At 45.0% G+C, this 17,404-nt stretch overlaps 1 protein-coding gene across 1 annotated transcript; it reads left to right on the forward strand.

The window, feature by feature from the left end:
* The first annotated feature begins 3,881 nt into the window (after positions 1 to 3,881).
* On the forward strand, positions 3,882 to 11,616 carry LOC143837028 (interferon-inducible GTPase 5-like). The gene is made up of 3 exons (XM_077336442.1): positions 3,882 to 4,038; positions 8,272 to 8,940; positions 9,805 to 11,616. Exons 2-3 carry the CDS (start codon positions 8,297 to 8,299, stop codon positions 11,021 to 11,023), a joined length of 1,863 nt encoding a protein of 620 aa, XP_077192557.1. The 5' UTR covers positions 3,882 to 4,038; positions 8,272 to 8,296; the 3' UTR covers positions 11,024 to 11,616.
* The last annotated feature ends 5,788 nt before the right edge of the window (positions 11,617 to 17,404 follow it).

A 17,404-nucleotide genomic window follows, 5' to 3' on the forward strand; every position in this document is an offset into this window, starting at 1 on the left:
ATGGCACAGATCTTGGATTTATAAAAATGCCAGTGCAGTGGAGAAAGATTAAACAGCAGAAAAAAAATGCAAGTAAAGACTTAAAAAACCCATCTTATGTAAAACCAAAAACAAACAAAAGAACACAGCAGATTTAAGCAAAGGTCTACCTAAGGCAAACTTTCTCAACTAGGGTTTCCTGAAGCCATAGGTTTCTTGACAGTCCTGGAAGGGTTTGCTGATTGGGTGGGAGTTAATTAATTATTAATATATTTTTTAACATTTGTAAAGCATTTATGTGGTGCAGTGACCATATATGGTCATGTTGACCTGCCGCTGCCAATGGCAAATGATAGTGCTGGTGGGGATGGGAAGAAGAGGGGCCCTGGGGTGGATATGTACAGAGCCATGCTTCTCAATTATATTCAGTATGATTGAGCCACTTCTTGAAGCTTGAAGAATGTTTCAGGGGTTTCTCAGCAGTAAAGAAGTTGAGAAATGCTCACCTAAGGGGGCATATGGATGATACACGGACATGAAACAGTTTGGGGTTGCTAGGTCCCCTCTCGTGACTATTTGGGGGCTGCCCGGTCCTGGAGATTTGGGGATGGAGTCAGGGGAGGGCAGGGGACTCATTAGGGTGCAATTTGTTTTGTAATTCCAGGGGATTACCGGGACTCAACTGGAAACTGACATTGTTGGTGTGAGGATCTTCATTTACCAAGAAAAACAAACTCCTGACTTGAAGCTAAAATTTTCATTTATTGAGTAGGAAAGCACACTTGGCAAAGAAGAAACAAAGTTCCATGTATTGTTTATGTTCCATGTGAACTGCCCTGAGCCTCAGGGGAGGACAATATATAAATGAAAGAAAGAAAGAAAGAAAGAAAGAAAGAAAGAAAGAAAGAAAGAAAGAAAGAAAGAAAGAAAGAAAGAAAGAAAGACATAACTGTATATGATCATATTCTTAAAATTAATTAACACCCATGTAATCGGAGAAACCCTTCCAGGGTTGTCAGGTAACCCCAGGGTTTCATGAAACTCTGGTTGACTGTTGAGCCAGTTTGGTGTAGTGGTTAGGAGTGCGGACTTCTAATCTGGCATGCTGGGTTCGATTCTGCGCTCCCCCACATGCAACCAGCTGGGTGACCTTGGGCTCGCCATGGCACTGATAAAACTGTTCTGACCAGGCAGTGATATCAGCGCTCTCTCAGCCTCACCCACCTCACAGGGTGTCTGTTGTGGGGAGAGGAATAGGAAGGCGACTGTAAGCCGCTTTGAGCCTCCTTCGGGCAGGGAAAAGCGGCATATAAGTACCAACTCTTCTTCTTCTTCTTCTTCTTCTTCTACACACTGGAGGTTTCATGCCAGGCTGCAGGCTGAAGTTTTAGTCATGGCAGGTTGCCCCACCTCTTCCTGCACCCACACAGGGGAGCATTTGGCCTGGTCATCTCATCCGCCCCCAATTTGTGCTCCTGTATAGGAGCTGGGGCAGTGAAGTTCCCAGTGCGTAAATGGTCGTTGAGAAAACCTGCTCTAGGACATCTGTTCAGGCCTTCTGGGACTTATTGCTGCAGAAGAACAAGGAGGTACTTGTTTGCTCATGCCTCTGTTGGGTTTCTGGGTGCAACAAAGAAAGTTAACTGGGTTTGAGAAGGGCCATGGCCTTTTTGGCCCTGTTCCCGGCCTGGTGGGACACTGTCCCTGGGGTGATAGAGGCCATGAAGGACCTGAAGCAGTTCTGCCAAGCCTGTATGATAGAACTGTTCTACCAGGCCTATGGTTGAGGCCTTGGAAACACCTGATTTCAGCTGGCCCCCTCCCTATATCCATCAAGTCAACTCTGTTAGGAATATTTTTTTAAATATATACATACATACTGCCCCCCTTGGACTAACTGGCCCCATCTTTCCAGACAAACTGTGACATCAACATGGAGCAAACAACCTCGTCTCTTTTTTATATCTTGGCACTTATCCGAGATATATCTTAATGTATTTTCAATGTAAATTATTAATAGGATTTCATTTTTATTTTGGATGTACTTTGTAAAATACTATCACTTATATGGAATCTGTATATCATGCATTTGTGCAGGGCTTGTAAACTGCTGCAAGCAGCCTTGGAGCAGAAAAGTGGTTAATAGACTAAATTAGTAAATACTAAAAGGATGGTTTTCAGTTGGGGAGCTGCAAACCAGGGGTATTCTTGTTAAGAATGACCCTGGTCGTAGGGCCACAACCCTAGCTGAAGTATTCAACTCTGATGAAACTGGAAACAGAGAGTCAGACACCAAATTCTCTTTTGGCATACAAAATGCATTTTATATGGAAGCATATCAGCATAGCCGACAGCTCGATAAGCACAGAATCACACATCTAATTGATACCCTACTCCAGGAGTAATCAAACTGCGGCCCTCCAGATGTCCACGGACTACAATGCTGGCAGGGGCCCATGGGAATTGTAGTCCATGGACATCGGGAGGGCCGCAGTTTGACTACCCCTGCCCTACACCGACCGCAGAAAGTTCTTCCATTCTCCCTTTTGGTTCGGGTACTCTGGGTTACACTCTTTCTGTCACGCCTATTCTTATTTAACCCCCCTTTCTTGATACTGGGAGGGGGGAGGGGGCAGTACATTTCTTAAAAATGGCAAGTTGAGGAGGAGATTCTAATAAACATTTCCTCAGTGTGTGCACGCCCAAATGGATGTCCATCTGATGATCTTTGTACTGCGGTCTGGAGTTCCTCCGAGACTCCTTGCATTCCCGGTTCTAACCAGCCTTGGTCAACTGTCTGGGGCTGGATGTCAGCACACCCTGTGTCAGGGATCAGGCCAAGCCCTGTCAGCGAAGTCCGTGATAAATTAACATCCAGGATTCCCAGGCAGTTGAAATCCAAAGTATCGCCCTGTGCAAGCACTGAGTCATGTCTGACCCTTGGGGTGACGCCCTCCAGCGTTTGCATGGCAGACTCAATACGGGGTGGTTTGCCAGTGCCTTCCCCAGTCATTACCGTTTACCCCCCAGCAGCAAGTTGGGGACTCATTTTACCGACCTTGGAAGGATGGAAGGCTGAGTCGACCTTGAGCCGGCTGCTGGGATCGAACTCCCAGCCTCATGCGCAGACTGCATGTCTGCTGCCTTACCACTCTGCGCCACAAGAGGCTCGTGAAATCCAAAGTAGCTTTATTAAACAGACAACACGAAGGACACGAGTCAAGGTCTTGGCAGATACCAAGGCAGAATACACATTAGGTGATTCTTATAGAGGTGATCCAATAGGGGAGGGGTGGGTTAAGGTTTAGACGGGAGAGCATGAGATACCAAGAGGTGCAAAGTTTCCCAGCCGAGTCAGATGGCTCCCCTTTGATCGGAACAGTTACATTGCTATTTCATCTCCGCCGGCTCAACACGGTCCTTGGAATTACAGATGGCTGGGCCCCACTGGGAACATCAGTGAAATGCAGAGGAGGCTAGGAGTCAGGGAAGCATTTACAGCTTTACAAATCTAGTCCAGGAGGACCGCAGGAAACACCAGGGAGGGGGGCGTGAATCGGGGTTCATGACACCCTGTTTCAGATGTCAGGGGTTTTGTTGTGCAAAGACTGTGCAGGCCGCCCTCTGTGTGCACGGCAGTTAGCTTCGTCCTAGACACTTCAGATTAAATAAACTCAGATCTTGGTGTTCGTTTGTTGATTCATCTATAAATGCCACAAGCAAAATGGATTTGACACTCTTATCCTGGCATTCTGATCTGCCCCAGAGGATCAACACTATCTGGAAAAGACTCAAACGGCTGGATCGTTCCTGTAAATCCCTTTCATTCCAGAGGGATGGAAAAATGGGAGGGAGTGGAGCTGAAACTCTGAACAGACAGTTTTCCTTTTACCTCTGGTTGACTTGGGCTATTCTTAGAAAAGGCAGCAAAGACCACAGACGCTTTATAAAGGGAGGAAGGAGAGGCCTCCCCCTCCAGAAGCAAGCTTCTGCTCGCACTGGGAGTTTAGAGGCTCTGCAGATTCTTCCACCTCTCCGAGCAAACCTTGATCCGGAACAGTAAGCCAGACTCTCTCTTTGCTATTTGTCAACCTCTCTGCTTCTGTGTTTCAGTGACTGCTGGTTTGTGAACAGGACTGACATTGTTTCAAATACTAAGGTTTATTTCATTTAAAAAAAAGAAGAGTCATTTTTATAACCCACTTTCCTTTACCAGAAGGAGTCGAAAACAGGCTTGCAATAGCCTTCCCTTCCTTCCCCCACAACAGACACCCTGTGAGGTAGGTGGGACTGAGGAAGCTCTAAGTGAACTGGTCTTTGAGAACAGGTCTAACAGAACTTTGACTTGTTAGACTTTGTCTCTTAGCAAGAGTCAGCCACAGTCTGTCATTTAAAGGGTTAACTATTTGTTTACACTTGTTGCTAGTGGGGACAGAAGAGTGAGTCATGGGGTCTGTTTATAGATATGCAGATTTGCTTAAGGGCCATTGCCTCATGCTTGTTTACCACCTTTCCCCTATCCAGTTACCCCTATCCTGTTAGCTAATAAAATTGTCTTTTAATATGTATAGTATAACTGCCTTGTCTGGTCTCATCATTTATACATTAACTATGCAATTTTTCTTACAACATAAACTCCCAGATTACACCAACACGACTAACCCAAGGTCACCCAGCTGGCTGCATGTGGAGGAGTGGGGAATCAAACCAGGCTTGACAGATTAGAAGCTGCTGCTCTTAAATCTGCAAAGCAGATTTCTTTCTTAAAGAGAAACAAACAAACAAACAAAAAGAAAATGGATGGAACCATCAAGACAGGTTTTTGCCCAGCAAGGCTTTTGATTGGCTATTGGAGGTTTGATTGGCTATGCAGATTTTTTTTTTAATTAACATTATCAGCCACTCCCACCACAGCTCAAGCACTGGGTGACTGAAGGAAGCTTCGGCAGCATTTTGTGACTCCTCATGTGGCTATTTTATGGCAGCCATTTTGTGGTTGCACCATCATAATTCCGAAGGTTCCCACAGGCTCAGAAGGGTTGGGCACTCCTGATCTGGATACTGGAAATAAAGAAAATCACAAATGGATTGTTTGCTTATTATGAGGAGAATACATCTTAGTTTTTACACTTATTCATCACCTCCTGTCTTCTTCTTGTTATTCATCCTAGGTCAACATAGGCCCCATTCCTGCACCATCCCCGAAGCCTTTAAGTATGGAAATATTTGATGGCTGACCCTTGTTGGATTTTATACATCCTTTCATGGAAGCACTCTTTAAGCTGGAGGGGTGCATGATGCATGAATGAATAACTGCTTACAGCCAGTCTTCTCTGTTAATGGAATTTGTCAGTCAGACAATGTGGATACTTCTGCTTAAGTCTGCTTGTATGCCAGAGAAATAGTGAGTGCGTCAATAAGTAACTGTAACCAAAAGGAAGTGTATTATTACCAAATTTACCTCAGTCAGAAGAACCCATAATCATAGATTCATAGAGTTGGAAGGCAGGAAATTTGCAACTACCTGCCCAGCCATAGTGACCCCAATCCCATGCCCATGCTCCCCATCTATGTTTCTTGATACAATTAACCAATTGGAGAAGAAGCCCATCACTGTAAGTAAATGTATTTAATTATTATCGAAAGGAGACAGAGCCATTTTTTTCCAGGACCTGATCAATGTTGTTTGATGACCCAGTGTATTAGTAGATTTTCAGATTCCATATAATATTCTTATTAGTGTCAGAACTCCAAACTTGAAGACAAGAAAACTTCTATTTGGTAAGTTTCTTTATTCTCAAGCGGAAAGCATCACTTGAAGACAGAACTAAATGCATAAGCAGGGGTTCACATATATAAAACGCCAGAACACCCCCTTTCCCCTCCCTCCCATGGGAAGGTGATGACTCAGGTTTCAAAACAGAGTCAACATTCTCCTTAATCAAGGTACCATGCACAGAAGGGCAGTTGAGCTGAAGGGAGTACAGCCTTAGTGTGGGAAGCAACTAGAAATGCGGCCTTGAGATGTGAAGGGAACCAGCACTGTGATGCATCACATGTCAGGCAAACCATACAGTATCAATCATCATTTACAGAGACCAATTAAAATCACGTGACAGAATGCCCAGGCTTCTGACAATTAGCACCAACCAAAATTAAACTTGCTTTCAAAGTGCATATAATTATTTTGCAAGTTGGTTGTGGGGAAGAATTATAAAGGGAAAATAATGTGTCTCAAAATGTTATGCTAACCCCTTGCATACATCTCCATGCAGCAGCGGAAAATTTTAAAGAATGTGATATAGAGCAAACATTGCCATATTGTCACTGGGTTCTGCTGGACACTAGAACATTGTGCTAGTTCTGCTGGGCTTGCAAAAATACCCATGCCCCCTTCAGTTTCTAATGAAGAGATCCTTGGGAACTTTGATTCTTTTCTGCTGGACTTCTATTGCCATGGCTTTTGGGAGAGATCGTTTCATCCCCTTCCCTGGAAACAATGGAATGTGGGTACCTTCTTGGGGGAGCAGTAATTGATACCCTGTAAATCCAAAAATGGAGAGCAGGTAGAAGAAAGTCAGCAAGGGGGGGTCTCATATAATGATGGAGGCAGGATTATATCTTCACAAACCACAGGAACTACACTAGTTTGTTTACACCTTAAATGTTCATGGTTCACGAACTGGGCACATAATGAACTATGAACTGAACTGATGCACTTTCTCCCAGTTTCTCCCAGTATCTGGGTTGCTGTTACCCTTTTCAGTAGTGGAACCATGTCTCTGGTAGTTGATTGCAGGTTGTCTGCAGATTGTCATACACACTAGGAGGAAGGAACTTTCCCCCCTGTATTTGAACCGAGTTTAGTGGAGCTTTTAACTTCTAATTTCATTTTTAACCAGCTACAATTTCTTGTCCTTCCAAAAGGCTGTCTTATAGTAAAATTGTCTCCTGGTAAGCTGCTTTGGATATTTATTTATTTTTCACATTTATATACAGTCCTCCCCGAGGGCTCGGGGCGGTTTACATAAAACTGAGAACTATACAAGAAACCATATAAATAACTATAACATTATTATGCAACTTTAACAGCAGGGTAACATTATAACATTAAACAATAATAATACAAACAGGTCCAGGAATCTTGATGGACTTCTGGGGGGAGGGGGAGGGGGCAGGGGCCCTGCTGATGTTGTTGATCGATTGTGCCTGGCCTCAGCCAAAGGCCTGGCAGAAGAGCTCCCTTTTGCGGGCCCTGCGGAACTGCTTTAGTTCCGTCAGGACCCTGATCTCCTCTGGGAGCTCATTCCACCAGGTGGGGGCCAGGACAGAGAAGGCTCTGGCCCCTGTTGAAGCCAGGTGGACATCTTTAGGGCCAGGGACCACTAACCTGTCATCTGCATATTGATGACAACCCAGCCCAAACTTCCATAACAGTTCTGCAAGAGGGCGCATGAAAATGTTGAATAGATCAGAGGAGAGAGCCAGGGGGAGGGACTTTGCAGAAACCGCAACAATGGTAACGCACAGAACTGTCCCGCTAGTGTTGCAGATTGGTTGCAAGAGTGTAGAGCTTTCCGGAGGGTGAATCCACTTTTTGGGATTTCCCTGAAAGCGCTACAATGAAGCGCTTTTTGCGGATCGGTTTCAGGAGTGTGGCAGATTGTCAACGACGTTGTGCATAACAGCAAATCAGTAGCGATTTCAATTTGCAACCATTGTGCAATTTTGAACGAGTGCGGAATGGCCCTCACTTTTGGACCTGCAGCATGAAGTTGCAAGTCACAGAATTTGCTCGAGGCATTTGTAGGGCCATCTCTGGACCTTGCCTCTGCAGGAAAGCTTCCGGATTACATCAGTAATTACAAGTGCTTCTATCATAGCAAAGGTCATTTGAATGCAATTTGGGAAACTGCGGTTGCCTTTTCGCAGCTACAACCATCAATTCACAGAAGCTGTATGAACAGCCCCAGTTCTAACAAACTGTCTTCAGTCAATGCTGCTGGACAACAAGCCAATCAGCAGCCACCAATCAGTTCCTGAATGCATAGGTGGGGGGCTGTTGTTAGTGGAAAATACTCTAGGAAGGAATAACTTAGTTAAGGGCCTCTGGTTGAGATAAATATTTTAATAAATAAATATTGTAAAGATCTGCATCTAATGAGCGGTTTTCTACCTTGGGAGCCTAAAATAAATCCCCCCCTCCAAGTTGAATCCAGATAGTGAGAGTAAAATGTGATGGAGCAATATATAGAGGAGTTAAGGATCAAAATATTTATATTTATTTTTCAGGTGAACCGAATCTCCTAGAAGCACCATGGGTGGGCAAAGTTCGACACCAGTGGTAAGGAGTGAACCTGAAAAGAAGCCAGGAAAAGCCACTCTTGAGATTGCCATCACAGGGGTATCAGGTGCTGGCAAATCATCCCTTGTCAACGCCCTGCAGGGTCTATCCGATTTTGATGAGGCAGCAGCCTTAACTGATGTGATAGAAGGAACAACAGAGCCTGTGGGTTATCCCCACCCCACCATTCCAGATGTAATAATATGGGACCTCCCAGGAATTGGGACCCCTAATTTTAAAGCCGAGCAGTATCTTGAAAGGGTAAATTACAGCCAATATGATTTCTTCATAATCGTCGCTTCGAATCGCTTCACTGTCTATGACATCCAGCTGTCCCATGCCATTCAGAAAATGAAGAAGCTGTTCTACTTTGTGTGGTCTAAAATGGACGTCAGCATTAGCAATGAAAAACTGAATCCAGCTTTCAATGAGGAAGCAACCCTTCAACAGGTCAGGAAATACTGTGTTGATAACTTGGTGGAGGCTGGCATTTCTTCTCCAAAGATTTTCCTCACCTCCAGTTGGTTTCCGGAAAAGTACGATTTCCCCCTCCTGCAAAGAACCTTAGAGAATGAAACGGAAGCTTTAAGGAAACATATGTTAAGACTGGCTGAAAAGTACGTTGTTTCATGAATCTTTCATTTGATTTTCTTTGCGTATGAACAAAAAGTGTGTTTAAAAATGCATACCTCCCCATATCTCCCCCAAAGAGCACTAAGATCAAATAATCTGAACCTACTCAGGGACCCCGGCCCCAAAGAAATAAAATTGGGCAGGTTATGCGCTCACAGTTTTTAATCATCATCAGATTACTGACGCTTTTAAATGCCCCCTTTTACAACACAGTTTTTAATGTAATTTTGCTTACCATAGTAGATCGAAGTCATGGATTCTGCACTTGAGGAAGCTTTTGTCTAAATAAATAAATAAAACAAATTGTTCTGAAAATTCAATGGTAGGCGGGGGTCAGCAGCAAAATCAACTGACTGACACACGCTGCTGGCAGAGCCTCATGGGAATCGTAGTTCATGGGCTTTCCATCCAGGCATTGATGTAAGACAGCTCAAGGGAAGAGACAGAAAAGACAGTATGTTTATGCATGCCAGAAACAGCATCCCTGGGAGCAGCTTACAGGGATGAATCTGGCATAGCAAGTTTATAATGCTGCAAGGAAATGATTCAGAAAATGCCATGAAGGGTGAGTGCCATGCATATTCAAAAATACTCTGATGGCTTTTCCATGGCAAAACCACCATGATTAAACATTTGAAACATCTTTTTTTGCAGACTTTTAGTGAGTTTTCCTGTTGTGCATAACTGACCCTGGTCTCAACAAGGGCCAGGGCTTTTTCAGCTCTGTCCCTGGCCAGGTGGAACAATTTGCTTGATGAGATCAGGCCCTCCGAGACCTTCAACAGAGGTGAGGGCAGGATTTTCCTAAGACTCCCTAAATAAATTACCTATTTGTTTCTGTTTCCTAGATCAACCAGCATATCCAACGGAAGTGGAATACTTGGCTTCTTTCTTAATAAAGCTTTAAACATTAACATTGTCAAGATGAAGGATGTTCTGAGGAATAGAAAACCTGAAGTGGTGGCTAAGGAAATTCATCAAGAATTGAATGAATTACAAAAAGTCAGGCTTGACATTGCCATCACAGGGGTCTCAGGGGCTGGCAAATCATCCCTTGTGAATGCCCTGAGGGGCATGACCGATTATGAAGAAGGTGCAGCAGAGGTTGGAATAACGCAAACAACTATGGAGTGTTGTGCCTATCCACATCCCTTATTTCCGAATGTAACTATCTGGGATCTGCCAGGAATTGGGACACCTGAATTTAGACCAGAGGATTACCTAAAGAAGGTCCGTTTTAACCGGTATGATTTCTTTATGATTGTGGGTTCAGAACGTTTCACAGAAAATGATGTCCTCCTGGCCCATGAAATTCAGAAAATGAAGAAGAAATTCTACTTTGTGCGCTCCAAAATGGATGACAGTATAGCTGCTGAAAGCAGGGTCCCAAACTTTAATCTGGACAGATCCATTCAGAAGATACGTAAAGCTTGTTGTCATGAACTGACAAAGGCAGGAGAATCTGATCCAAGAGTTTTCCTAATCTCCAGCCGATATTTGAGTAAATTTGATTTCTCAGATCTCCAAGAAACCTTAGAAAACGACCTGGATGACCTCAAGAGACATGCTCTAATTCTGTCAATGCCACTTTTCTCAAGAAAAACCCTCCAAAAGAAAATGGCGGCTATGGAATCCCTTATATGGAAACTCGCTTTTTTATCCTGTGCTATTGGAGTGATTCCTGTTCCAGGACTTTCTTTGGCTTGTGATCTTGGCATCTTGGTAGATGCATTGCTTCATTTCAACAAAGTCTTTGGCTTGGATGAAGAGTCCCTCCACAGAGTTGCCAAAGTGTTTGGGAAAGATTACCAAGTGCTGAAATCTGTTATCAAAAAATCCCCAATGTCCAGTGAGATTACAATCCAATTGGTAATTGACCGCCTGACCCAGTCCCTTGTTTGGGCGACCTTGACGACAATAGAACTTGTCTTGGATTTTGTACCTGTATTGGGCTCTCTGTATGGAGGAGCTAGTTCCTTCATTACCACATTCTTCGTCCTGAGGAGATTTCTGAAGGACATTGTAGAAGATGCGGAGAACGTTCGGAGAAAAGCTACTGAGCCTTGATAGTCACGATGCCCTGCCCCAAAGACCCAAGATGCCAACTGGTAAAGAGTCCCAGGTGCAAAATGCATGGAATTGTTCATGGGACTAGAAATAAAAATGAGTAAACAAGGAAACTGGATTTGAATTTTAGATTTGAAGCTTATTTTTTTCAATAGAGTCCCAAGCTAATTCCAGCATGAAAAAACAAAAGAATTCTGCCTAGATAGTTCCGGATTTGAAGCCATCTTTCTCCCTCCCTGCTGGTCCAAAGACTACTGAAGAATCACAGAACTCAAATCAGAATTTTCGTTTAAAAAGCTAATTCCAGCATGAAAAAACAAAAAGAATTCTGCCTAGATAGTTCCGGATTTGAAGCCATCTTTCTCCCTCCCTGCTGGTCCAAAGACTACTGAAGAATCACAGAACTCAAATCAGAATTTTCATTTAAAAATGCATACCAATCTGTTCTTGTGATCTTACCTTGTTTATTGTGCATAGCATCTCTTATACTGTGACAAGCCTTTTACCTTATATTATTGGTACCTAATTTGGTAAGAAATATAACAAATTCTTTGATTTCTGTACCAGCATTTGCATTTCATGAATAAACCTGATACAAGTAAAATGTGTGTTCTTCTGAGGAGGTTTGATTTGAAACCCTCTCCTGCCCCCACGTTGACACCTGAGTTCCCCCAGCCAAGATACGCTTTTAGGGCCCTTAAGGAAGGGGATGGTTGAAGACTCATATCTCATAGAGTGGCTTCTCACTTGGATCTCTCCCCAGTAATCGATGCCAGTCTCACTGTTCTGTAGCTCCCATCTCACCAATCAATCCATGACATGCTGGGGAAAGGAGAGGGGTAAAGATTATTTGGATAACCCCAAGGACATGACAAATGTTCCACTAATTTACCAAAGATTTCTGGGAGGCTCTGAGTCCACTCCTTGGGAACAACTATTATTGTTATTCGTATTTGTAGTATCACTCATGAGAAAGGCAAGGTTAGATGAGTCACAAATTGGGATCAAGATTGCAGGGAGAAATATCAACAACCTCAGATATGCAGATGATACCAGATGATATGCAGAAAGTGAAGAGGAACTAAAGAGCCTGGGCAAAAGTTGGCTTGAAAGTCAACATCAAGAAAACAAAGATCATGGCATCCAGCCCTCTCAATTCCTGGCAAATAGATGGGGAAGAAATTGAGGTAGTGACAGATTTTATTTTCCTGGGCTCCAAGATGACTGCAAATGGGAACTGCAGCAAAGAAATTAAAAGACGCTTGCTCCTGGGGAGGAAAGCTATGGCAAATCTAGACAGCATTCTAAGAAGCAGAGACATCACCCTGCCAAAAACAGCACATCTAGTCAAGGCTATAGTCTTCCCGGTTGCAATGTATGGCTGTGAAAGTGGGACCATAAGGAAGGCTGAGCGTCAAATACTTGAGGCTTTTGAACTCTGGTGCTGGAGAAGACTCTTGTGAGTCCCTTGGACTGCAAGGCGAACAAACCGGTCAAGTCCTAGAGGAGATCAGCCCTGGCTGCTCCTTGGAAGGCCAGATCCTGAAGATAACACTCAAATACTTTGGCCACCTCATGAGAAGGAAGGACTCCCTGGGGAAGAGCCTAATGCTGGGAGCGACTGAGGGCAAAAGAAGAAGGGGACGACAGAGAATGAGGTGACTGGATGGAGTCACTGAAGCAGTCGGTGCAAACTTAAATGGACTCCGGGGAATTGTAGAGGACAGGAAGGCCTGGAGGATCATTGTCCATGGGGTCGCGATGGGTCGGACACGACTTCGCACCTAACAGCAACAACAACAAAGTATCACTACTACCACCACCATCGTTGTCTATAGCCACTCTCTGACTGAGATTCAAGGCAGATTACAAAATATTACAGATTCAATGCAACGGCACAGATGTTGGATTTAAAAAAATGCAGGTGCACCGGAGAAAAATTGAAAAGCTGGAAAAAATACAAACCCATCTAATGTAAAAACAAAAAACAAACAAAAGAACACAGTAGATTTAAGCAGAGTGTGGCGCAGAGTAGTAAGGCAGCAGACATGCTGTCTGAAAGCTCTGCCCAAGAGGCTGGGAGTTCGATCCCAGCAGTCGGCTCGAGGTTGACTCAGCCTTCCATCCTTCCGAGGTCAGTAAAATGAGTACCCAGCTTGCTGGGGGGGAAACGGTAATGACTGGGGAAGGCACTGGCAAACCGCCCCGTATTGAGTCTGCCATGAAAACGCTAGAGGGCGTCACCCCAAGGGTCAGACATGACCCGGTGCTTGCATAGGGGATACCTTTACCTTTACCTTAGGCAAGCTTTGTCCACTAGGGTTTCCAGAAGCCCTGGGGTTTCCTGATGGCCCTGGAAGGGATTGCTGAATCATTGGGAGTTAATTGATTTTTATGTATTTTTAACATTTGTAAAGCATTTATGTGATGTGATGATCATATATGGTCATGTTGACCTTCCCCTGCCAATGGCCGATGATGGGCTTGAAGGGGATTGGAAGGAGAGGGGCCCCGGGGTGTGTGTGGGGGGGGGGGGAATGTGTCCGCAGCCATGCTTCCTAGTCATATTCAGCATGATTGTACCACTTTTGGGGTTTCTTGATGCTTGAAGAATGTTTCAGGGGCTTCTCAACAGTAAAAGAGTTGAGAAAGTCTGACCTAAGGCAAATCATCTGTCTCAGGGGGCATCAGGATGATACATGGACATGAAAGAGTTTGTGGCTGCTATTCACTATTTGGGGGTGGAGTCAGGGGAGGACAGGGAACTCAATAGGGTATAATCTCTTTTGTCTTGTAATTCATAGAATCATAGAGTTGGAAGGGGCCATACTGGTCATCTAGTCCTACCCCCTGCTCAATGCAGGATTAGCCCTAAGCATCCTAAAGCATCCAAGAAAAGTGTGTATCCAGCCTTTGCTTGAAGACTGCCAGTGGATTCCAGGGGATTGCCAACTGGAAACTGACATTGTTGGGGTGAGGATCTTCAGTTACCCAGAAAAGCAAAAAATTTCATTTTTAGGAAGGAGCCTAAGGAAGCCCAGTGGGCTCCATAAGCAGTTGTGAAAAGATTTGAGGAATAAAAAAGAGTTGTTTAGGAAATGGAAGGAAGGCCTTATTACCAAGGATGAGTATAAACAAATAACCAATAATTGCAGGGGGGGGGGTGTTAGAAAAGCTAAAGCTCAATATGAGCTCAGGCTAGCAAGAATTGCAAAACATAACAAGAAGGAGAAGAAGAAGAGTTGGTTCTTATATGCCGCTTTTCCCTACCCAAAGGAGGCTCAAAGCGGCTTACATTCGCCTTCCCATTCCTCTCCCCACAACAGACACCCTGTGGGGTGGGTGAGGCTGAGAGAGCCCTGATATCACTGCTCGGCCAGAACAGTTTTATCAGTGCCGTGGCGAGCCCAAGGTCACCCAGCTGGCTGCATGTGGGGGAGCGCAGAATCGAACCCGGCATGCCAGATTAGAAGTCCGCACTCCTAACCACTACACCATACTGGCTTCTTTAATTATATTTCAAGCAAGAAAAAGAATAGGAACACCATAGGACCACTGCGAGGACAAGAAAGTGAAATGATAACAGATGATGAAGAGAGGGCTGAACTGCTTAACTCCTATTTCTCCTCAGCCTTCTCTTGTGAGGGAAATAGTGATCAGTGTGGCAAAAATGTAACACAGCATGGGGGACGGGATTGGTGGCCTAGGTCACTGTTGGAACAGTCCACAAACACCTAGTTTCTTTAAATGAAACAAAGTCTTCTTGGCCAGATGAACTACACCCAAGAACATACAGATGTCATCTCTGAACCTCTGTCCATTATTTTTGACACTTCTTGGAGAACAGGTGAGGTACCAGACGATTGGAGGTGGGCAAATGTTGTCCAAATCTTCAAGAAAGAGAAAAAGGGGGATCCAGGTAATTATCGACCCATCAGCTTGATATCTGTAGCTCGCAAAATTTTGGAACAAATAATCAAACATTCAGTCCTTGAGCAGCTGGAACTGAGAGCTGTGATTTCTAAGACTCAGCACAGGTTTCGCAAGAACAAGTCATGACAGACCAACCTTATCACTTTTTTCGAGAAAGTGAATAACTTGCTGGATCAGGGGAATGTTGTGGACATAGTTTATCTGGATTTCAGTAAAGCTTTTGATAAGGTTCCACATGATATTCTTGTTGACAAGTTGGTATAATGTGGTATGGATCCTAATTCTGTCAGGTGTTTCCCGGCCACGAAGGCTATGTCCCGGGGCCGAAGCGTCTCTGCTGGGCTCTCCCATCAACGGAGGCGACTTCGGGGCCGGGACAGAGTCAGGGTCAGCGCTGCCCCCCTGCCACCGCCTCCCCTTCCCTCCCCACCCCGGTGCCTACCTCTCTTCTTGGCGGGGAGGCAGCAAATGGCGGCGGTTGGCTGAATTCAGCCGATGTTTGAGGGGGGCGGATCAGGAGTTGTGAAGCGCCTCCCAATTCATTAGTCAGGCGCCAAGGGACAAATCATGAGCCGCGCTCTGCACAGTTCGCAATTGGTCCCTTGGTGCCGGACTGACAATTGGGGGGCCACGGATTGTCAGTCCAGGAGAAGGGGCCAATCGGCACCCTTCTTCATCCCGGACAGGGCCCGCCCTCGGGGCCTTTACTGTTTTATTTTATCCGCTCCACAGGAGCGGTTAAAGATTATTTGGATGAGGGATTAGAGGGGATATTTATTAAATTTGCAGACGATACTAAACTGGGAGGAGTAGCAAACACAACTGAAGGCAGTAACAGAATACAGGATGATCTTGATAGGCTTGAGAAGTGGGCTAAACTGAATAAAATGAAGTTCAATAGGGACAAATATAAAGTTCTGCATTTAGGTAGGAAAAACCAAATACACCAATATAAGATGGGGGAGACTTGTCTTGGCAGTAGTATGTGCGAAAAGGATCTAGGAGTCTTAGTAGACCATACATTGAACATGAGTCAGCAGTGTGACTCAGTGGCTAAAAAGGCAAATGTGATTTCGGGAGTATCGGCCCTCAGACCTCCGAGGCCCTCACGGAAGTGCCAGGCAGCCGCCCAGCCGTGGCATCCTTCCCATGGCCCTGGCAGCATGCTCACTCGCCCACTCTCCTCCTGTGCCCATCCCCCTCCACGCAGCTCACCTGCCCTCCCGCAGCCCGGGGAACATGCCGCTCGCCCGCCCTCCTCCCAAAAGGGAATGCCACCCTCAGGGGCGCTACAGGCTGTATTCTCTCCCAGTGATCCTCAGTATCTAAATGGAGGGGAGCTGTCTGATGTGTAGCTGCTCCCGGTTTGAGAAATGCCTGTTCTTTTCACTTTCTCCATGCCCACTCCTATTGCCCGGACCATCTCAGGGTTAATTAAAGTCCAGGTGCACCCTCAGTCCAGCACCCCTTGAACTCAGATCCTTACTGCTATCTCCAGGTCAGAAAGAGTCACGTGAGTTAGCAGGGGAGAGATGGGACTCACTGATCTCACACCCCTGGCCGAGACCTGCTGGTGGGACTGTCTCACAGCAAGTTGGCCTTGTATTTCACTAACTTGCGGCTCTCAGCTGCTTCCTCCTCGGACGATGGCGATGCCAGGTGTTCAACCAGTGGAGTCCGGAGCACACAAGCTGCTTAAAGAGGCATCTTTTAGCCCCCAAATGGGTGGATGGCTTCTTTGAGGCTGGCGAAGAGCCTGGCACAGCACCTCCCACAGGCAGCTTCACACCTTTCTTTGATGGACAGTCAGTGAGGAAGTGGCTGGTTCCCTAGCATCCCAAACACAGCAAAGAGAACAGAGCAGCAAAGAGAACAGAGAGGGCTAACCCTTCCCATATCATGACTTTGGGCTGGAAAGTCACCTTCTGTGAGGGGATAGATGAGCATTCTTGGGAGCTTCTAGAAACTTGCATTAAGCTTGCTAGCTCTTCTCCATGGCAGCCGGCTTTGCCAAAAGAGCTTTGAGTAGGCTTCGAGCCACTTTACAAAGCAAGAATATCTTGTCAGTTTTGTGACTTCTATAGCAGATCTATGAAAAGAAGAAATTGACCTTAAGGATTAACAAGTACATGGGATTCCTTGTCACTGATGAGTCCCAGCAGAACTAAGAGTGCTTTGGCAAGTCGTCTTATTGAAAGGAAAAGATTTCTTCACCGAAGACTTTGTGGCAGCATCAATTCCAGTTTTTTTTTCTTCTGTTCTTTGTATTTTCTAACTGGATGGTCATCATTGGTGTTACAATTTTGCCAAAAGATTTGGCAGGGTTCTTTTTGGATCTGGAGACCATGAACATACCAGCAGATAAGAGAAATGCTATCTTTGATTGATAACAGTTAGCAAGCAAATGAAATTAGCAGTTTAACATCTATACAACAATATGGCATCAAT

This window comes from Paroedura picta, chromosome 5 (assembly GCF_049243985.1).
Source record: "Paroedura picta isolate Pp20150507F chromosome 5, Ppicta_v3.0, whole genome shotgun sequence".
Classification (NCBI taxonomy): domain Eukaryota; kingdom Metazoa; phylum Chordata; class Lepidosauria; order Squamata; family Gekkonidae; genus Paroedura; species Paroedura picta.